The following is a 20381-nucleotide window of genomic DNA, read 5'->3' as shown; positions in this document are numbered from 1 at the left end:
CCTTGCTACTGATTCCATTCCCCTTCTATCCACTCAAGTCTGACCCAAACCAATTGTAAGCTTACATACCCATTTGATCCTATCCAGCACTAAGATCCAATTATTTCTTCCTCCATATTGTCCAGCTTTATGATCTAAAGCTGCTATATACATCTTTACCACCACACAACTTTTCAAATGTTTTCCTTGCTGGTCTCATAACTTCTGTCCTTCATTAATTCCTACATTCTAAAACTCTTGCCTCTCATATCCCATCCTATAAGTAGTACTGCTTGCCCTATAGACCCCATCTTGGCTCCCTGTCACTGCACACACTAAATTTAAAATTCTCAAATTAGTCTAATTTGTCCATGGTCTCATTGGTGATCTATTGCAGCCCTACATCCTCCTTCCCAAACACTTCATCCTTCCGTCTATAGCCTCCTGTGCATTATCCCCTCATTTCATTCTACTCTTGTCTCATTACAGAATTCCCTCCCTACACCTCTCCACCATGGCTGAACTCTTTCTATCCCTAAAAATCCATCTCTTAGCAAAGCTCTTGTATACGCCTCCTAATCTTTCCTGTCTCACCATGACATCTGTTTCCTTTTACTGTTTATAAAGTGCCTTTGGATGTCTTCTTTATATTAACAGGGAAGGACACGTGTGGTTTATGTATAAATGCTGCAAAGAAATGTCTTTGAAATGGAACAAGTATACTGTAAACTGTTTTTGTAAAGTCACACTAAATATATAAAAAGATTAACTGAAAAACGTAATAGTACAAACTCACATTACACTTTTACTAATTAATATGTCTGCAGTTATTGAAACATGTTTTCATTGTGTTGTGATCTTGACAATCATAGAGTCTCTACAGTGCAGAAAGAGGCCATCTTCCTATCGAGTCTGCACTGATTCACTGAAAGAGCATCTCACTAGGCCCTCCCCTTCATCCATCCTATCCCTGCATTGAGACAATTGACTTCATGCTACAAAAATAAATCAGAAAGCCCAGTTATTTACTGAAAGAATTCCACTGGTAATAGCAAAACAAAGCAAACACTAAATATTTTTTGGGTAACCACCTATATTCTCAAAACACCAAATCAACACAAGTTAAACATGAATTAACAGGCAAATTGTGGGTGATTATAAACAATTTCACAATAAATGCCAGATAAAAGTAAGAGAGATGTTACCAATTGCCTTTACAGTCCGCTCAGCCTAGATATTTTCAATCTCAGTCACAATGTTCTTCAAAACTCCATCTTCCTCAAGAATTTCTTCTAAGATTTAGTCTAATCCCCAGTCAACGGCAGTGCACAATCAACTCAAGTGCCACAGGCACATTCTTCACTAAAAATGGCTCATCTGTCAAACCTCAATTCTGCTCACAACAGTCTGGATGGTGTAGATTCACCATCGTTATCTCCAAGCAACAAAAACAGTTGTAACAACTGTATATACGCAGTGTGTCTGGATCGAGCCTCTGTCATTTTCAGCCTTCCTGTGTTGCACCATTGGAATCTTCATCAACTGAACTCCGTTGGCTATGTCTTTTTTACATGATTTCAACCAATTTTCAGTCTCTCCAGAAATATTGGTCCAAACTTAGTTTGTCTTAGTTTCCTTTGCAACTCGAAGAGCCAGTTTCCCTTTCAATTGGGGTCTGAGTCTATCTCAAAAAAATACAAGCTTTGAAATCTCAAATTCCATCATAATTGCCAATTCTGTTTTGCAATTTTCATTGTACTGAAATTCTAGTGAACATATTTATCTCTCATCTACAGCCAGTGATTATGAAAATGACTCAAACATCTCCAAACCTACGCAACAAATAATCACACTATTTTTGCTTTGTCTTTTTAATTATAACGATCGACACCTAAACATAATGCCTCCCAATTATATTGCCAGCACAGTTACAATACATTTTGCAAATGGGGTTGGAGAGTGTTTAAAGTGATAAAAAGGTTCAATAAGGTAAGAACAAAGAAAGTATTTCCTCTGGTGGAGGAATCCTGAAAAATAATGTAACTGTAAAATTAGGGCACAGCCATTTAGGAATGAAATTAGAAACCACTTTTATAGAAAAGTCTGGAATTTGCTTTCTCATTGGGCTGAATCAATGTAAAGTACCATGACTGAGTGTGATAGATTATTAGGTATGGCTATCAAAGGATATGGATCAAGGATGAGTAAATTGAGCTGAGGTACTGATCAGACATGAGCTAATTAAATGAAGAATCATATTTGAAAGTTGAATGACCGACTCCTTTGAAAGCTACAGGAATGGATTAAGGACACATTATTTTGTGGCTCTGTAAAAAGTAGCTCACCTTGAAACTGATTGGTCTGGATTTTGCAGCCATTCCAATGATTCCCTTGGTCCATATAGTTCTTTGAACACCTTTAGACTTCTCCACTCATTTAAATGAAATTGAACAGCTTAATCAGATTTTTATTACTTGTGTACAAAAAAGTAAAGCATACCTATAAACTATGGTAGCAAATCTCAGTATTAATCATTTAATGAGCCAGGTGACTGTTTCCCTCAAGTTCTATTTAAGAGAATTTTGACCAGAAACCACTCACCGGCATATGTATGGTGATGGTAACATCGTGGAACCTGTGGGCTGCTTCCCTGTTGCAGAAAAAGTGCTGCACCCTTAACTGTGAAGAAACTGTCACTGAGACTGCATAAGAGACAGAACAAATATGAAGGTCAGAGAAATTAGTGAAAAATACAGTTTCATTCAAGTAATCTACATTAAATTTATTGCTCTTTCTCGTGTTTCTTTCATAAAGGCTGGTTCACAGGGCCACAGTGCCAATTGCTTGCTCAAATAAGTATTTTTCATGATCCTAGAGTGAGGGCGAAATTCCTCTTCAGCTGGAGATGATGCTGTATTGTAATGAGTGATATCATGGATGACTGCATTTTATATCGCCTAAAGTTGTCTGTTTTGATTTTCTTAGCCATATTACTTAAAGTTACTTACAAACTATGAGAACAAATGAAAGTGTGAGGACAAAAGCTTGTCCTGTTTATTATTTAATAAAAGACAGTCTTAACCTACAGATGTGTTCTACTCTAGCTGAAATCAGAAGATGATTCACTTGAGAAAAAAAGCTGACTTTTCTGAACGTGGCAGTACTTGCAAATAGGAGTCCTTCAGTACAACTGGATCATTGAAGGAAACTTGCATTTTGCCAGGCCAGAGTTCTCTTAAATACTAGCAGAAGAACTCTGATACAAGATATTGTCCTTGCTGACAGTAAACGTTCATTAAATATATTAATAACATTCATGCAAATCAAGTAAATAAGCTTTGATCACTAGATTTGTTGAGGCTAAATAAATAAATGTGTTGTGGTATGGTTGACTCTGGGATCAAACTCAGACTGTACCAGAGAGATGGACTGTCGGAGTGAGCCATTATAATTCAACAACGGCATACCATTTCCAGGTGCTAATTACAGCCAAAGCCTGATGCTTTCCTCATCCAATATCTACGCACAAATTAACTTCATACATTTTCAAAATTTTCCTCATAAACCTAGTCTTACAGATGAATTAATGGCAAAGCATGCTTTGGATTGGATTTTATAGCATCTATTGAAGAATAGTTTTAAAACATGTAGCAAGCATGAACAATTCCTCCTATACAGTTATTGAAGCATCTATGCCTAAGCATTTTCAAACTTTATAAAATCAATGCAATATGCATTTAATACAAACATTAATACACACACTGAAGGCTCCCTTGTTACATTATTTCAAAGTAATGGACAGATCGTTAGGGTAGTTAAACATGAACCACAGTTAATGAAATTTATAAACTATTCCGAACAGAGTTACGCAAAAGTAAAAGGCACAACACAAGGCTGAAATTATCCAATAACCTTTCCCATTCTTGGGTAAGTGAAGGACTTTGAAAGCGATGAAAATTTGTAAATGACAATACAACTGCTCATTGAGCAGAATCCAATAGTTACAGCAATGAAAGACACATTACTGCACATCTCTAAAATGTAGCTCATCCTGAATCAAACCTCTTCTAGTCAAGCTATTGGTCTCAAATTTGTGGTTGTAATGACATTGAACCAGTCACTGATTGCCATCATTATACTGCTAAACTGACAGCAACTTTGAGCACATAAAATTAAATGCAATAACCCAGAAGGTGCCCTCAGTGAATTCCTACTTCTCCATAGATTTCTCCATTGTTGCAACCTTCACACAATCAACACAGTAAATAACTTAATGTGAAATTCAACTTTATATGCATTATTCTTGCTGTTAAAAAAATGAAGATGTTATCCCTGTTCGATTAGGAATGAGTTTTTAATTACTGTTGGTTAACCTTTTTCGCCTGGCAACTAATTTTACAAGTTTGAAGTTCATTTCTTTCAAACTAATTAAACATTGCATGTTTTTTTAAATGCTAAATATTAATTTTAATTTATTTTACTTTCAATGATTAAAATGTGTATTATAAACCCCGTTTTTGTGATTGAGAATTCTTCAATCTGGTTGATTAGCATTCATGCTATCTGCAATGCTGCTGGGTGGTGATGCCAAATTCTAAGTCATGTCAGAATAGAAGAAATTTATGCTCCAGGATCCACTCTTTCTTTATGGGTAGCTTTTTAAGTCAGTCATAACACCAACTCTTAACCACAAACTGCAAAATCCAATAATTTACGTATCTAAAAAAACGGTTACATCACTTACCATTGATGTGGTGTTATTCATTCTTTGAAAACTGTGAAAACTGTTTATCCTCGACATACAAATACATTATCCAAATGTCTTGTCATAAAACACAGTACACTTAAGTATTATGTATCACTTTCCTGACGGTCAATTAAAATGCCATTGCTGGAGATGCTTTGCTTATGATTGAATAAGTAAGCCTGGAAATAAGAGCAGTTCCATTGAATAATGGACGCAGGAAATTAGAGGAGAATGTTGTCAACCAAATCAAAAGCTGAAGCCTATTTAAGGAAAGGTAATGCATCATGGACACAGACATAAGCCTGTTAAATTTGACTATGTTTAGAGCCATTTCCATGCTGTGGGTTGGAATCTCAGTATTCAGTGTTGTGGCAGGGACAGAAACTCAATCAGGGAGAGTCAAAGAACAGCCAAGTAAAAGGTGCATGTATTTTGGAGATAGGAGCACTTTCAAGGAAAAGATGGTTGTTTGCATGGAAAGAGGATCAAGACTGTTTTGTTTTTAGCATGGCAGCAGATTGGATGAAGAGTAGGATACACCTAAAGAGAAGCAACTGCTTCCAATATCACCTCTGAATGGTTGAGAAGGAAAGTTGGGTGGTGGGTAGTTTAGTGGAAGTAGGGTTGAGGGTGGGTTGAAGGATAACCAATAGAAATACTGCATTTGGATTTCCAAAAGGCATTGTATAAGCTGCCATATAAAATATTACTACACAAGGTAAGAGCTTGCGTCGGCAGTAATATATTAGCGTAGATAGAGATTTGGCTAACTAAAAGAAATAGAGTCAGAAAAAATGGTTCATTTTCAGGTTGGTAATTTGTAGGATGCCACAGGGATCAGTGCTAAGACATTAATTACTTACAATCTATACCAGTGAATTGGATGATGCAACCAAGTACACTGCAGTCAAAGTTGCTGGTAATATAAAGATAGTTAGGAACACAAGTTGTGAGGAAGACACAAAACCCCTGATTTACACAGAAGTAGTCAAAAATGTCTCACCTCCGAATACAATATTTCCCATTTTTGCAGGAGGTCGGAATGAATATGGAAGGGTCGCATTTCACACATGCACATTTTAAAGAGACAGCTGGCCATTTAAATCATCAGCTGTCTCCACTGGAAGTGGGATTTTGTAAGCCAGGTGTACAGAACCTGGAATTTGCAGATTGGACTAGGTAAGAACATGTCTGAATTTTGTGGAATCATTTGGATATCCATGATACCCCTTTGAAGGCAAAGGTGCCCTCTGAAATAGGTCTACTTTCTTTTTTGTGTTCTTGTGACTCATCAACTTTAAGGTCCATTGGCTGAATATTTTTTCTCTAATGATGGTGATTATTTTAATTTTCTTCCCATCTTTTTCCTCTTGATTTTCTACTACTCTTGGGATGCTTTAAGTGTCTTCTATCATGAAGACAAATACAAAATATCGACAAAGAGTTATCTGGACTTGAAACGTCAGCTCTTTTGTCTCCTTACTGATGCTGCCAGATCTGATGAGATTTGAGCATTTTTTTTGGGTACAAAATATTTTTGTTTTTTTTCCACTAATTCAGCCTCACCGTCTAAGGGACCAACATTTACTTTGGTTACTCTGTTCCTTTTTTGTACTCTTAGAAGTTTTAAAAGTCTGTTTTTATAGTTCTCGCTAGTTTAGTCTCAATCTATTTTCTCACTTTTTAAAAAAAAATCATCATTTGTCGGTTTCTAAGATTTTCCAGTCTTCTGACCTACCACTAGTCTTCACAAGATTGTATGGCTTTTCTCTTAATGTGATATCATCCTTAACTTCCTTAGTAAGCCATGGATGATTCACCCTTTGTGTAGAATTTTTATTTCTCACTGAGAACTGACAACAGCAGATGCTAGAAGGGAAAGGGAAATGGAGGGAGTGCAGAGGAGGTTTACTAGGCTGATGCCGGAGTTGAGGGGGTTGAGCTATGAGGAGAGGCTGAATAAACTAGGCTTGTACTCGTTAGAGTTTAGAAGAATGAGGGGAGATCTCATTGAGACATATAAGATGATGAATGGGATGGATAGGATAGAGGTGGAGAGACTCTTCCCGCTCAAAGGACAGTAGGACTAGGGGGCACAGCCTCAAGATAAAGGGGGGGCGGTTTAGAACAGAGTTGAGGAGGAACTTCTTCACTCAAAGGGTGGTGAATCTCTGGAATTCTCTGCCCGTTGAAGTGGTGGAGGCTACCTCGCTAAATATTTTTAAGACGCGGGTTGATGGGTTTTTGATAAGAGAGGGGATTGGGGGTTATGTGGAGAGGGCGGGAATGTGGAACTGAGCCATGACAGATCAGCCATGATCTTATTGAGTGGCGGGGTGGGCTCGAGGGGCTAGATGGCCTACTCCTGCTCCTATTTCTTATGTTCTTACGTAAAGTTGAAAGAATTGAAGCTAGGGCAGAGCTATCTGAGACATCAGTGCAATGCCTCTTTTTGCCTTCCCAGTTAGCCCAAAATGCAAATTTAAACTGGGAGTTAAAAATTAGGTCAGCAGAATCTTCCCCGTAGTATACCTTTGATTTGATTTATTGTCACATGTATTAGTATACAGTGAAAAGTATTGTTTCTTCTGTGCTATATAAACAAAGCATACCACAGAGAAGGAAAGGCTGCAGAATATTACAGTCATAGCTAAGGTATAGAGAAAGATCAATTTCATATAAGGTATGTTGAAAACACAAGACTAATTTTACCCTTTGATCCCTAACCAATCCCATTGTGAACTTGGTAAACTATTAGGAATTTCACAACTTCAATCCTTTGCTTGTAAGAACAGAAACTGCACCTATGAAAACTTTCTTTTCACTTTTCTAAAGGCTACTATCATTCTGTCTCTTTCTAATATCTTATTTAGCAGTTTGACCCACAGGTAATGCAGAGATAACACCAACAGACGTCAGGTATCTGGAACACATCAACATGATGTAGATAAGCTTTAAAAAGAAACAGCACAACAAAATTTAGTACAATAAAATTGCTTTCATATTAATAAAAGTACAAAATATTGTTCATTTTCTCCAATACATATATTTAATATATGTATTGTAAATGGAGATAGATTTCATTTGTCTACAATTTGTTCAGAACTGTTTCCTTAAAACATAGCTTGTTTTTACAGAATAATATTTTTAGAAAACAACTGTATGAAAAATATTTCCTCTTTAATTCCAGAGGGATAACATTTCCAGTATTCAACCTGTTAAACAGAGTAGCAACCTTCAAGCATCCCTACATTAGACAGAAAGCTAAGTCAGGATAGGGAGGCCTTGGAAGGATGTGACTCCGCAGCCTGTTTCCTGCAAGAACAACAGCCAGTAAATACAGTCATCAACAACCTGGTTTAACTTAGCTATCATGTATTTGTTAGTTAGAATTCTGTCCCATCAACATATATATTTTCCAAAATAGAATCAGATGGGTTTCCTATTGATGCTGTCTCTAAAGTTTGTTTTTTAATCCTCAGTTTACATCTTAAATGCTATAACTAGAATGAGGTTATTTCTTGCTTCTTACGAACAATTCTGCTAGACAGAAGTCATGTATGGGAAGAAACGTCCATTGGAACTCCAGATATGTTGTTTACTTAATTCAGTATACTACAGCTCTCTTGCAATATATTTTACTGGAAAAAGCCAGTCTAGAAGTAGTTCCCCTTTCCATTGATAAAATCTTGTTGGTATTTACACCAGTAAGATCTTACACTCCTGCCAATACCCCCACCACGGGTTTCCCCAAAGGTGAAGGGTGTGTTCAATGGGAAACTCAGTTGACAACGGCAGAATCATAAGATCCCATTGCCAGGAAGTGGTGCACTACTTCCAGCCACTGTGAAACACACCATGGAGGGAGAGAAAGATCTTGCCCCATAAGTTTTTATATATGCATAGCTGCTCTGTGAACTTCACTTTTGGGGTTGCCAGCCAAGAGAATACATATACAATCATATTGATCGATGTTTTCAGGGTCTAGAATGGTGTCTAAAAATAATTTTAAACCTTATGGTTTTCATGTTCATATCTAGCAGATGTATTAAAAGTCATCCCAGTTTAGTATATTGTTTCTTAACACCTTTCCAAAGTACAAACTACTTTTGAGATATTTTGTGATAAAACCCTACACAAGCATAATTTTATTACAAAGCAAGTATAATTTTATTACAAGAGTGTTAAAACATCAAGAAAATCTTGCAAGATACGTTAACTTGTCTTTATGCACAATATATGATCAGATACTTCACTGTATTCTTATTTGCTCTGCTACTACTATTAATGATTTCTGCATTGAAAAAACGTTTGCAATACAATAGGTCTCCTGCAGCACAATGCAACTGCAATAATGAACCCAGTGGTTCAATCTCTGCTTGGTTATTTCAGGAACACCTCGACCTTTCCAATGAAGCCAATAACAATGCTTTATAGGCTGTCGAGCAATCCAAATCTAATAAACTATATTTCTAATTGGTAAACAAAATAAAACACTATCATTGGCCACGTGATCTCAAAATTCATTCACACGGCATAATGTATTTGTTGGCAAAATATCACAAAAGCAGGATATGTAAATGTTTTTGTTTTTGATTATTGAGTTACCAGAAGTTATTTTTAAGTAAACATACATAAATAGTAAATTCTGTGCATGCACACATAGCATTTACTATCAAAATTAATGCAGATGACTAAAATGCCTAAAAACTGCGAGCTGTTTCTATTAGGCTATCAATTTGCAGTGCATCTATCCCCACCAAGTGACCAGTAGAAGAAGTACATAAAGGATTCCATGCAATATTGGGAAAGTGTGTCAGAAATGAAGATAAGATATTGAACTTTCTTTTAACACCGTATGCAAATGCGATTTATGGAATCGAAACGGATCAGCTTTCCCCAGCTAACCCAAGAAATTGTGAAGGATACCAAAGGACCTAAAAATGGTGAAACATGTGTTCGACATCACGTGTTGGATGAGAGGATTCGAGTCTTTGACTAGTAAATATTCACTTTTTGCATAGCACTCGATTACAATCAAGAAGAATCAACTAAAAGAAAGTGTACCCATGACGGGAATAATACTATAGTTTGTTAGGACAAATGAATATCAGTTATTCAGATTTTCTTCCAGGTGAACAGGTAAAGCTGCATGCAGGTGGAATATTGCATTTCTGCAAACAGAATACCCAAGTATAAATTATTGAGAAATTACAGAAACAAATGGCAGAACATTAAGAAATGTAATTGTAATGGCATTGTACTGCAGCATTTATACTATGTATGACCACTTAACTACTTTATACCAGCCTGCAGGACTAATGAAACTGCTCTTCCACTCCATTCCCAGATTACTGCAATTGAGTACAGACCAATAAAGTTGCAACCCTGTGCAATCACCATGACTAATCCAACTAACTTGTACATCTTTTGAACGCACTAAGGGGCAATTTATAATGGCCAATCCACCCAACCTGCACATATTTTGGAGTCCGGGAAGAAACTCACAAAGACACAGGGAGAACATGCAAACTCCACACAATCACTCAAGGTTGGAATCCAACCTGGGTCCCTGGCGCTGTGAGGCACCATGCCATCCAACTCCATTTTCCTGCCTTATACCCATAACCCATGATTTCCTTACTGATTAAAAATCTATTGATCTCAGCCTTGAACATACTTAATAACCAAACCTCTACAGCTCTCTGTGGTAAAGAATTCCACAGATTCACTACCCTCAGAAAATAAATTCCTCCTAATCTCTGTCTTAAATGAACAACCCCTTGCTCTGAGATTACACCCTCTGGTCATAGTTCCTCCCACAAGGGGAAAACCACCTTTTCGCATGTGCCTTGTCAAGCCCCCCGAGAATCCTATGTGTCTCAGTAAGTTCACCTCTCATTCTTCTAAATTCCAAAGAGTACAGACCCAACCTACTCTCATGATGCCAGTATATCATTCTTTAAATAGGACCAAAACTGTTCACAGTATTCCAGGAGTGGTTTAACTATTTCCTTGTTTAGTTTTAGCATGACTTCCCTATTTTTATACTCTATTCCCTTTGAAATAAAAGCCAACATTCCATTTGCCTTGCCAATTACCTCATGAACTTACATGCTAGCCTTTTGTGATTTATGCACAAGAACTCCCAAATTCCTCTGTGCTACAGTTTTAAGCAGTCTCCCTCCATTTAGATAGATCTAGATAGGCTGGGCAAATGGGCCAGGAACTGGCAAACGGAAATTAATGTTGGCAAGTGCGAGGTGGTCCACTTTGGTAGGAATAATGGTAGGAAGGACTATTACTTACGTGGCGAAAAACTGCAGCAGGCGACAGTGCAGAGGGACCTTGGGGTCCTTGTGCATGAGTCGCAAAAACCCACCCTGCAGGTGCAGCAGGTGGTCAGGAAGGCTAATGGGATGCTGGCCTTCATAGCGAGGGGGATTTAATATAAAAGTAGGGAGGTCTTGCTGCAGCTGTATAGGGCATTGGTGAGGCCGCAGCTGGAGTACTGTGTGCAGTTTTGATCACCGCACTTACGCAAGGATATTTTGGCCTTGGAGGGAGTGCAGAGGAGGTTTACTAGGCTGATACCGGAGTTGAGGGGGTTGAACTATGAGGAGAGGCTGAATAAACTAGGTTTGAACTCGTTAGAGTTTAGAAGAATGAGGGGAGATCTCATTGAGACGTATAAGATGATGAATGGGATGGATAGGATAGACGTGGAGAGACTCTTCCCGCTCAGAAATGACAGTAGGACTAGGGGGCACAGCCTCAAGATAAAGGGGGTGCGGTTTAGAACAGAGTTGAGGAGGAACTTCTTCACTCAAAGGGTGGTGAATCTCTGGAATTCTCTGCCCGTTGAAGTGGTGGAGGCTGCCTCACTAAATATTTTTAAGACGCGGGTTGATGGGTTTTTGATAAGCAAGGGAATTAAGGGTTATGGGGAGAGGGCGGGAATGTGGAACTGAGCCACGACAGATCAGCCATGATCTTATTGAATGGCGGGGCAGGCTTGAAGGGCTAGATGGCCTACTCCTGCTCCTATTTCTTATGTTCCTATGTTCTAAATTTTCAGCTCCTTTACTTTACATTTGCCTACATTTTATTTTGTCTGCCAAGTTTTTGCCCACTCACTTAACCTATCTATATCTTTTTGTAAACCCTTTGTGTCATCCTCATCACTTGTCTTCCCACCTACTTTTGTAGGTGACCAGCACAAAACTCAGTTTTCAGCCAACACCCAAATCTCCGGGCCTTCGCGATTCTTGCTGGGAGATAGTGGGCCTGGAGAATCCCCTTATTAGTTAAATCATGCAGTTTTTGGCGATTTCACTTCACAACAATTTGTCTCTAGGAATAACAAAAAACAATAGTTTTAATTATAACTTCTGGATTTAAATTTACAATTTGCCATGACAGGTTTATGAATTTAATTGATCAGGAGAAGGCCGATCTTTTCTCATCTCAAAAGGGAAGGAAAATTGGAGGTTGAGACTTTTACAATTGTTAGTTGTCAGTTATATGAGAGGTATGAAAACAATTCATTTGATGAGACGATAGAATGAAGTAGATATGTGACTTGAAATAAAATTTCATGAAAAACCTGAGATATTATCTTTTCAGTGATTTAGTGAAAATTAATAGTCACAATTATCAACATTTGAAATACTACTCAAAATATGCAATATATTTCTAAAATTGTGCATACTAACCTTTGTTGCTGTAATCTACGATCATCATCACTTCCAACTTCCTGGAAGAGAAAAAGAACAAGAAAACCTCATTAATTCATGAGTACTAAGTTTGCTTTAAATTCCTTGATACAGCGAAATGGTTATCACTTGGAGCTTATTCAAGTTCATGGTTGCTTGGAAAGATCAAAACAAGAATCTGTTTTTAAAAAAAATCTTCTGCTGTCCCTACTCAGTGGTAAGCTCTTGTCCCTTCAATAAACACATCACAGAATTCAAGTGTATCAAAAAACTTCATGTTTTCCAAATGCACAGAACCCTGCCATGAAAAATCTGCACTCTACAACATATTTTTTCTATTTCCTCTTGTCTCTGCATAAGGTAAAAACACCATGACATTATGGATGGTTTTGTGCTTTAAACTGGAAACTTGGTCTGAAATAGCACAGAACCATTATACATTAGTCGTTTGCAGACAACTTCCAATTCATCAATCTGGATTTTTACTGCATGTTCCAGAGGCGAAACACCTGTGTATCATACACAGGAATTTCATCTCAAATGTTTTTGTCAAATCAATATTGATTTCATTACATTTTTAAAACCATCAAAATTAAAATCGCCACAAATGCAAGAGTTTAGAATATAAGATAAAGACATAATTCTTTGCCTCATGCTGTTCTAAACCTAGTATTTTACATTATCTCATATGAATTATATAAATTTGATGGATGTTCTTTGATTAAAGCTTACAAAAGCCCAGCTTTTAAATAGTCATTAATCAATGATGCCAGAGGAAATATTGTTCAGAGCTCAACATTAAGGTTTACTACCAGACAAAGTAGGAAAAATTCTATATTTGGGGTGAAAGTGGTTTATGCCAGCAGTGCAAATTAGATACGAGATGAAATGGAAACTGATTTTACACTATGGCTACTTATGTTTTTAGAATGATAACTCAAATTTCTTTTAGACATTCCTTTGTTCATCCCACTGTGGCTTATTTTTGGTTTGAAATTAAAAATCATAGAATCAGAGAAACCCTACAGTGCAGGAGGCGGCCATTCAGCCCATCAAGTCTGCACCGACAACAATCCCACCTTTGGCTTACCCCACATATTTACCCCACTAATCCCTATAACCTACATATCCCGGGACACTAAGGGGCAATTTAGCATAGCCGATCAACATAACCCGCATATCTTTGATCTATGGGAGGAATCCGGAGCACCCAGAGGAAACCCACGCATCCAATCATGGCAACAAATGGGCGGCATGGTGGCAGTCTCATAGCACCAGGCACCTGGGTTCAAATCCGGCCTTGGTCTGTCTGGAATTTGCAATTTCTCCCTGTGTCTGCATGGGTTTCCTCCGAGTATTCCACTTTCTTCTCAGTCCAAAGATACGCAGGTTAGGTTGACTGGCCACGCTCAATTGCCCTTTAGTGTTAGAGAGATTAGCAGGGTAAGTATGTGGGGTTATGGGGACAGGGGCTGGGTGGGAGTATTGTTGGTGCAGACTCCATGAGCCGAATCATCATCATCTGCACTGCTGGGATTCCATGATTCTATTCTATGACTCTATGATTTTCCAACTGGTCTGGTGAAGAAAAAATTGGTTGCTGATTTACGATGCGTCTGTTTGCACTGCTAGCATAGACTAGCTTCACATGGATAGCAAAAATCAAATATAAAATGTCTTCAGCCAATTAAGTATCTGAAGTTTTTTCATATTACTGATCACACAATGGATATAAAACTGCCAGGACTGGAAGCTGTGCTAAGCACTTGCTAGGACTAGTATGGATTTCTTGTGGTGTAAATGTGATTTCACAGAAAATCCAATTTAAATATGGCATCAGTCAGTTATAAGTCTAAAGATAAGCCATTGGAAGCAGTGATGACCAAGAGGCACAACTGAATTTAAGGGGATGAACAATGCTGAAAATGGTGGAAGTAGGTGTAAATGGACACTAACTAAGAATGGGATTTGAGATCAATTTTTACCTTGGCAATGCAACTAAGAAAGGGTTTTAAATCAGACTGCAACTGTCAAAACTTTCATGCAACTTGTCTGTGTAGTTGGGAGTTTGGAATGCATATCAGCCTCTGATATGTGTAGGTATGTATTAAATTGTATCTTTGCTCATGTATTCAGATTATTACTACAATGACCTAAAAGATATATTAAAAAATTCCAGCAGCATACATGAATATATTTTAGTACATTACTAAACAAAGCAGAACCAATGTGTTTTGTAGGAGGGACCTAATGGCCAATGCTGCCTGCTGCCATCAGATTTTTGGACGGGTCTATCATATTTTAAGCTGATCTTTCTCTACACCTTCTGTGAATGCAGCACAATATTCTGCAGCCTCTCCTTTCTTTCTCCCTTATGTAGTCTATGAATGGTATTTTTGGTCTGTAACGGCATGCAAGAAACAATACTTTTCACTATATTTTGATACATGTGACAATAATAAATCAAATCAAATACAGAACACCAATGCATAACACGCTCCACATTCAACAGGCAAGAGACAGAAAAATATTGCAAGAAGATGGCAATCACAAAGATGTTTGTCTATTTAATCAAAGAAAATTAGCCTATTCCAGTTGGCCATCATTTTAACCAATAATCATGAGCATCAAGAGCTAAAATTTTAAGATAGACCAACTCTTAACTCTAAGAGGAACCAGGATTGTTGTAAATTTCTTAGTGGGTGAGACACAAGTTTCAAAATTCCTGTCACTACAATCACTTTCCCAAAGCTCCTTTGGGTAGATGATCCAACCAGCATCTCGGATAAAAAGCACTTCCATTTTGCTCATACTACAGGAATGAGAACTTGTCTTGAACAAAAAAATCTATTGATTAAGTATTTATGTAGCAGATTTTCGGTGCTACTGACTGGCAAGAATGGTGAGTATTTCTAGGACTAGAACACATTCAATCCATTTTGTCAGCCTATGGATAATTTGATGTCATAACAAAATATTCATTAAGAAACGTTAAATCTTTGGCAATTTGTATTCACCATTTTAGTTACTCAACTAGAACTATTTATGCAGATCAAAATTTCAGTGATAATTCTCTCATATCTTGAATGCATAAATTTATACAATTAAAGCAGCAACATAATTTGAATACTGCCATGAGGTACAAAAATCAAGTTTCAACGAGACAGTTATCAGTACTCACAAAGGGTTCATATCATAGAATCCCTACAGTGCAGATGAAGGCTATTCAGCCCTGATCACAAAATGGATATAAAACTGTCTGGACTGGAAGCTGTGCTAAGCATTTGCTAGGACCATCAAGTCTGCACTGACCACAATCCCACCAGGCCCTATCCCCATAACCTCACTTTTTTACCAAAGGTAAATTTGGTATGACCAATCAACCTGATCTACACGTCTTTGAACTATGAGGGGAAACCGGAGCACCCAGAGAAAACCCATGCAGACACTGGGAGAATGTGCAAACTCCACACACACAGTGACCCGAAGCCGAAATTGAACCCGGATCCTTGGTGTTGAGATGCAGCATGCTAACCATTGTGCCACCATGTCACCCCACATCTGTTATATTCTATTATGTGGAAGTATGCATAACTATTTCAAATATGAGTTTCTGTTAGCATTAAAGACCATGAACTATAAGGCTTTAAGGATAACAGTAATCTGTCACTTCAAAACAGGAAGCAGACAATAAAGTTCATGGCAAAGGGCTGGTATTTGTGATAGATTGGAACACAGTAAAACATTCCCTTATGTAACATTAAAAATGAAATGCAGTATGTACACTAACAAAGAGCAAAGGCTAACTCTGCATTGCTGCAGTACTGCCAAGCAGCATTAGCATCTCTAATTGTTAACATACTGAAGGGTTCAGGGCGATAATACACAAGTAATTTTTTTCCACTTGCTTTGTAAGGATCTGACAGTGTGAGAGAAAGAAGGACACAATAGCAAGGATGATGCTTGGTTTAAAAGAAAATCAAACATGGCTGAATCCTTAACCCTTGTGTTAATAGTGTGTGCAGGAAACAAAAATGCAGATAATTGGAAGTATGGGAAACTGAAACAAAAAACTGATTATTTTCCTAAAGGTATGCACCAAGACAAAGGTAAAATGAAATGTAACAGGTAGTTTTAGATCTTGATTTGATTTATTGTCAACGTATTATGGTACAGTGAAAAGTATTGTTTTTTGCGCGCATTGAGTCTGCATTAGTCATTTTGAATACCAGTTCAATTATTCCAACTAACCAGTCCTTTCTCTATCCTTCTGCCAGACCTGAAATAGTGGTCGGCAATGTTTGAATGCAGCCAATGAGAAATAAGGTGGCATTAGAGAGTTTTTATGAAAGGATATATGTTTAAAGGATAATGGCAAAATACTATTGCTGGAATATGAAACAAAAATGGAAGATGCTGGAAAAACACAGCAGGTCAGATAGCATCTGTGATGAGAATACAGCCAACATTTCAAATCTAGATGTCCCTTCGTTAGAGCCACAAAGTGTCATCCAGAATTGGCTCTATTCTCTCTCCACAGACGCTATCTGATCTGCTGAGATTTTCAAGCATTTTCTGTTTACGTTTAAGGTAAATTTCCAAGATAGTGAGCAGCAAGGCCGTGGAAGGTTTTGAAAGTGAGCCTTACAAACCTCAGATTCCCCTTGAACTAGAGGATCCTATCGAAGACTCGGCTGATTGGTTATGGACAAAGCATACCATACATAGAGAATGGGAGAAGAGAGTGCAGAATGTAGTGCACTGTTCGAGAGTTTAAGAGAGTAGGAATAAAGTTTTAGAAGCATAGAACAAGAATAAAAGATAGAATATGCTGGGCACAGCTTGCAAGTCATCTTGCAAAGTGACACCAAGATTGGTGGAACGGCAAATTGCGCGGAGGGTGTGGAGAGTCTGCAGAAGGATCTAGATAGGCTGGGCGAATGGGCCAGGAACAGGCAAATGGAATTTAATGTTGGCAAGTGCGAGGTGGTCCACTTTGGTAGGAATAATGGTAGGAAGGATTATTACTTACTTGGCGAAAAACTGCAGCAGGCGACGGTGCAGAGGGACCTCGGGGTCCTTGTGCATGAGTCGCAAAAACCCAGCTTGCAGGTGCAGCAGGTGGTCAGGAAGGCAAATGGGATGCTGGCCTTCATAGCGAGGGGATTGAATATAAAAGTAGGGAGGTCTTGCTGCGGCTATATAGGGCATTGGTGAGGCCGCAGCTGGAGTACTGTGTGCAGTTTTGGGTGCCGTACTTACGCAAGGATATTTTGGCCTTGGAGGGAGTGCAGAGGAGGTTTACTAGGCTGATGCCGGAGTTGAGGGGGTTGAGCTATGAGGAGAGGCTGAATAAACTAGGCTTGTACTCGTTAGAGTTTAGAAGAAATGAGGGGAGATCTCATTGAGACATATAAGATGATGAATGGGATGGATAGGATAGAGGTGGAGAGATTCTTCCCGCTCAGAAGGGACAGTAGGACTAGGGGGCACAGCCTCAAGGTAAAAGGGGGTGCGGTTTAGAACGGAGTTGAGGAAGAACTTCTTCACTCAAAGGGTGGTGAATCTCTGGAATTCTCTGCCCGTTGAAGTGGTGGAGGCTACCTCGCTAAATATTTTTAAGACGCGTGTTGATGGGTTTTTGATAAGCGAGGGGATTAAGGGTTATGGGGAGAGGGCGGGAATGTGGAACTGAGCCACGACAGATCAGCCATGATCTTATTGAATGGCGGGGCAGGCTCAAAGGGCTAGATGGCCTACTCCTGCTCCTATTTCTTATGTTCTTATGACAATGTAAAGATTGTCAGCAAACAACTATGCGTGAATGAGATCAGTAGAAAGTTTGGAGTCACTGAAAATAAATGCAAACTTTGCATGTCTAGCAGCAATGGTTTCAGGAAATCATAAACAGCACAGTTCAATAGTTCAGGTTGTGGCAAAAAAAACGACAAAACCAACTGGAGAGCTGCATAAATTTGCAAAAATAGCTTGAGATACAAGACTTGTTGGAGAAAGTGGAATGGATAGAAAGATAAATTAAAATCTAAAGCTAAGGCTGATGTAGAACTGATGAACAAATTATCACTGAGGTTGGGACAGAGTTGATAAAGGCACTTCAAGTAGGAGTTAAGAACTTCACAGCAATGACTTATTTGATATGTGGTTGGTAGGAAAAAGTGCAAATGTTTTAGAGCTTTGGTATGTTTGCTTGAATATCTCTAAACATGAAACTGGGACATTGAGGTGAAGGCATTTAGGAATATAGAATATATTTACAATATCTTAGTAAAATTTAATCTACAATTTGTATTTGTGTTACATCACAGCTGGGAATAATTGTCAGCTGCTAAACAATGAAGAAAAAACACATCAAGTGGAGTCAGGAAAAATTAAACGTTAAAATCAAATCAGTAGGTTATTTTAAAATTATGAAGAGGCTTAAAAAAAAGGGATAGTGATTTGATGTCTGCAACTGATGGGGCAGGTGTGATGCAAGGTTTGTGGGTACAAAATACATTTACGAAATCCCACGTTGATCCCCTAACCCAGAAAACCTGCCGGTCGAATAATGAAACAGAAGATGCAATTTTCCCATATGTCAAAACAACAAATACAATAGAATCAAACTGAATAACTGCGTTGATTACAAAACAAAAATGTTTAATTATGCTAAGTCTATAACCAATCAGCTGAGTCTTCGATAGGGTCCTCTAGTTCAAGGGGAACCTGAGGTTTGTGAGGCTCACTTTCAAAACCTTCCATGGCCTTGCTCCTCACTATCTTGGAAATTTACCTTAAACGTAAACAGAAAATGCTTGAAAATCTCAGCAGATCAGATAGCATCTGTGGAGAGAGAATAGAGCCAATTCTGGATGACACTTCGTGGCTCTAACAAAGGGTCATCTAGATTTGAAATGTTGGCTGTATTCTCATCACAGATGCTATCTGACCTGCTGTGTTTTTCCAGCATCTTCCATTTTTGTTTCATATTCCAGCAATAGTATTTTGCCATTATCCTTTAAACATACATCCTTTCATAAAAACTCTCTAATGCCACCTTATTTCTCATTGGCTGCATTCAAACATTGCCGACCACTATTTCAGGTCTGGCAGAGGTATAGAGAAAGGACAGGTTAGTTGGAATAATTGAACTGGTATTCAAAATGACTAATGCAGACTCAATGCTCTAAGTAGGCCCCTTCTGTGCTGTACCAATCTGTTCTATTAATTCCCATCCTCTTGGAACACTCTCACTCAATTTATCTGCCTTTCTCCCTACTTCAAAGTCTCAAGGGCTTCTCCCCATAACATATTCTGCCCTCTTTGAACGCTCTTTTGCTCCTCTTCCTCCTGTGTGGTGTTGTTTTCTTACAGGCCCTATAAGGGTTCTGAGACATAACTCTGTACAGTTGCTGCGCTATGCAAATATAAAATGTTGTGATAAAGATACCTCCCCTGCTATCCTGTACAGGTATGGATCTGTCATTTGATTTTTATAAATCTCCAAGTCATTTGTCACAATCTATACAGAAAAGACAGCAACTTGTTACCTACTGTAAAAAAGGAGCATTAGACAGATTAATTAAAAGACATTCAATTTTGAACCTCCCCTAAGGCACCATTTTCCGTACTCTCTGCCCAATTATTACCAATGGGAAGAAAAAAGCTGCTGCCTCTGGTAATTAAAATGGGCCTCTGTGACTGCCACTGACTAAAAGGCTCAGTGGAGATCTTTCAAATAAGTTTAATCTCTCTGCTAAGAATAGCTTGGAAGCACAGAGCAATAAAACTATCAAGAGGTTCTTCTAACTTATATATAGTGAATTCATGATCATTTATTTACTGAAAATATTTTTTGTGAACATATAATTTCCTGATAGACTGAACACCATTCAAAACTCACTACATTTTCCCTTAATACATCTATTTTTGCCCATCTG

The 20381-nt window shown here is 38.2% G+C and overlaps 1 protein-coding gene across 1 annotated transcript in view; it reads right to left on the bottom strand.

The window, feature by feature from the left end:
* Positions 1–20381, bottom strand: part of LOC145355770 (protein phosphatase Slingshot homolog 1-like) — an 86498-nt gene that overhangs the window by 48733 nt on the left and 17384 nt on the right. The window contains exons 2-3 of the mRNA XM_080208125.1: positions 12442–12482; positions 2581–2681 (exon numbers count right to left, since the gene is read on the bottom strand). Of these exons, the coding sequence (XP_080064251.1) occupies positions 2581–2681; positions 12442–12482 (142 nt within the window). The remainder of the gene's footprint in view (positions 1–2580; positions 2682–12441; positions 12483–20381) is intronic.

The sequence above is a fragment of the Carcharhinus amblyrhynchos genome, chromosome 20 (genome assembly GCF_965287045.1).
Source record: "Carcharhinus amblyrhynchos chromosome 20, sCarAmb.v2.hapA, whole genome shotgun sequence".
NCBI classification, from domain to species: Eukaryota; Metazoa; Chordata; class Chondrichthyes; order Carcharhiniformes; family Carcharhinidae; genus Carcharhinus; species Carcharhinus amblyrhynchos.
This window is presented reverse-complemented; position numbering and strand designations above follow the sequence as displayed.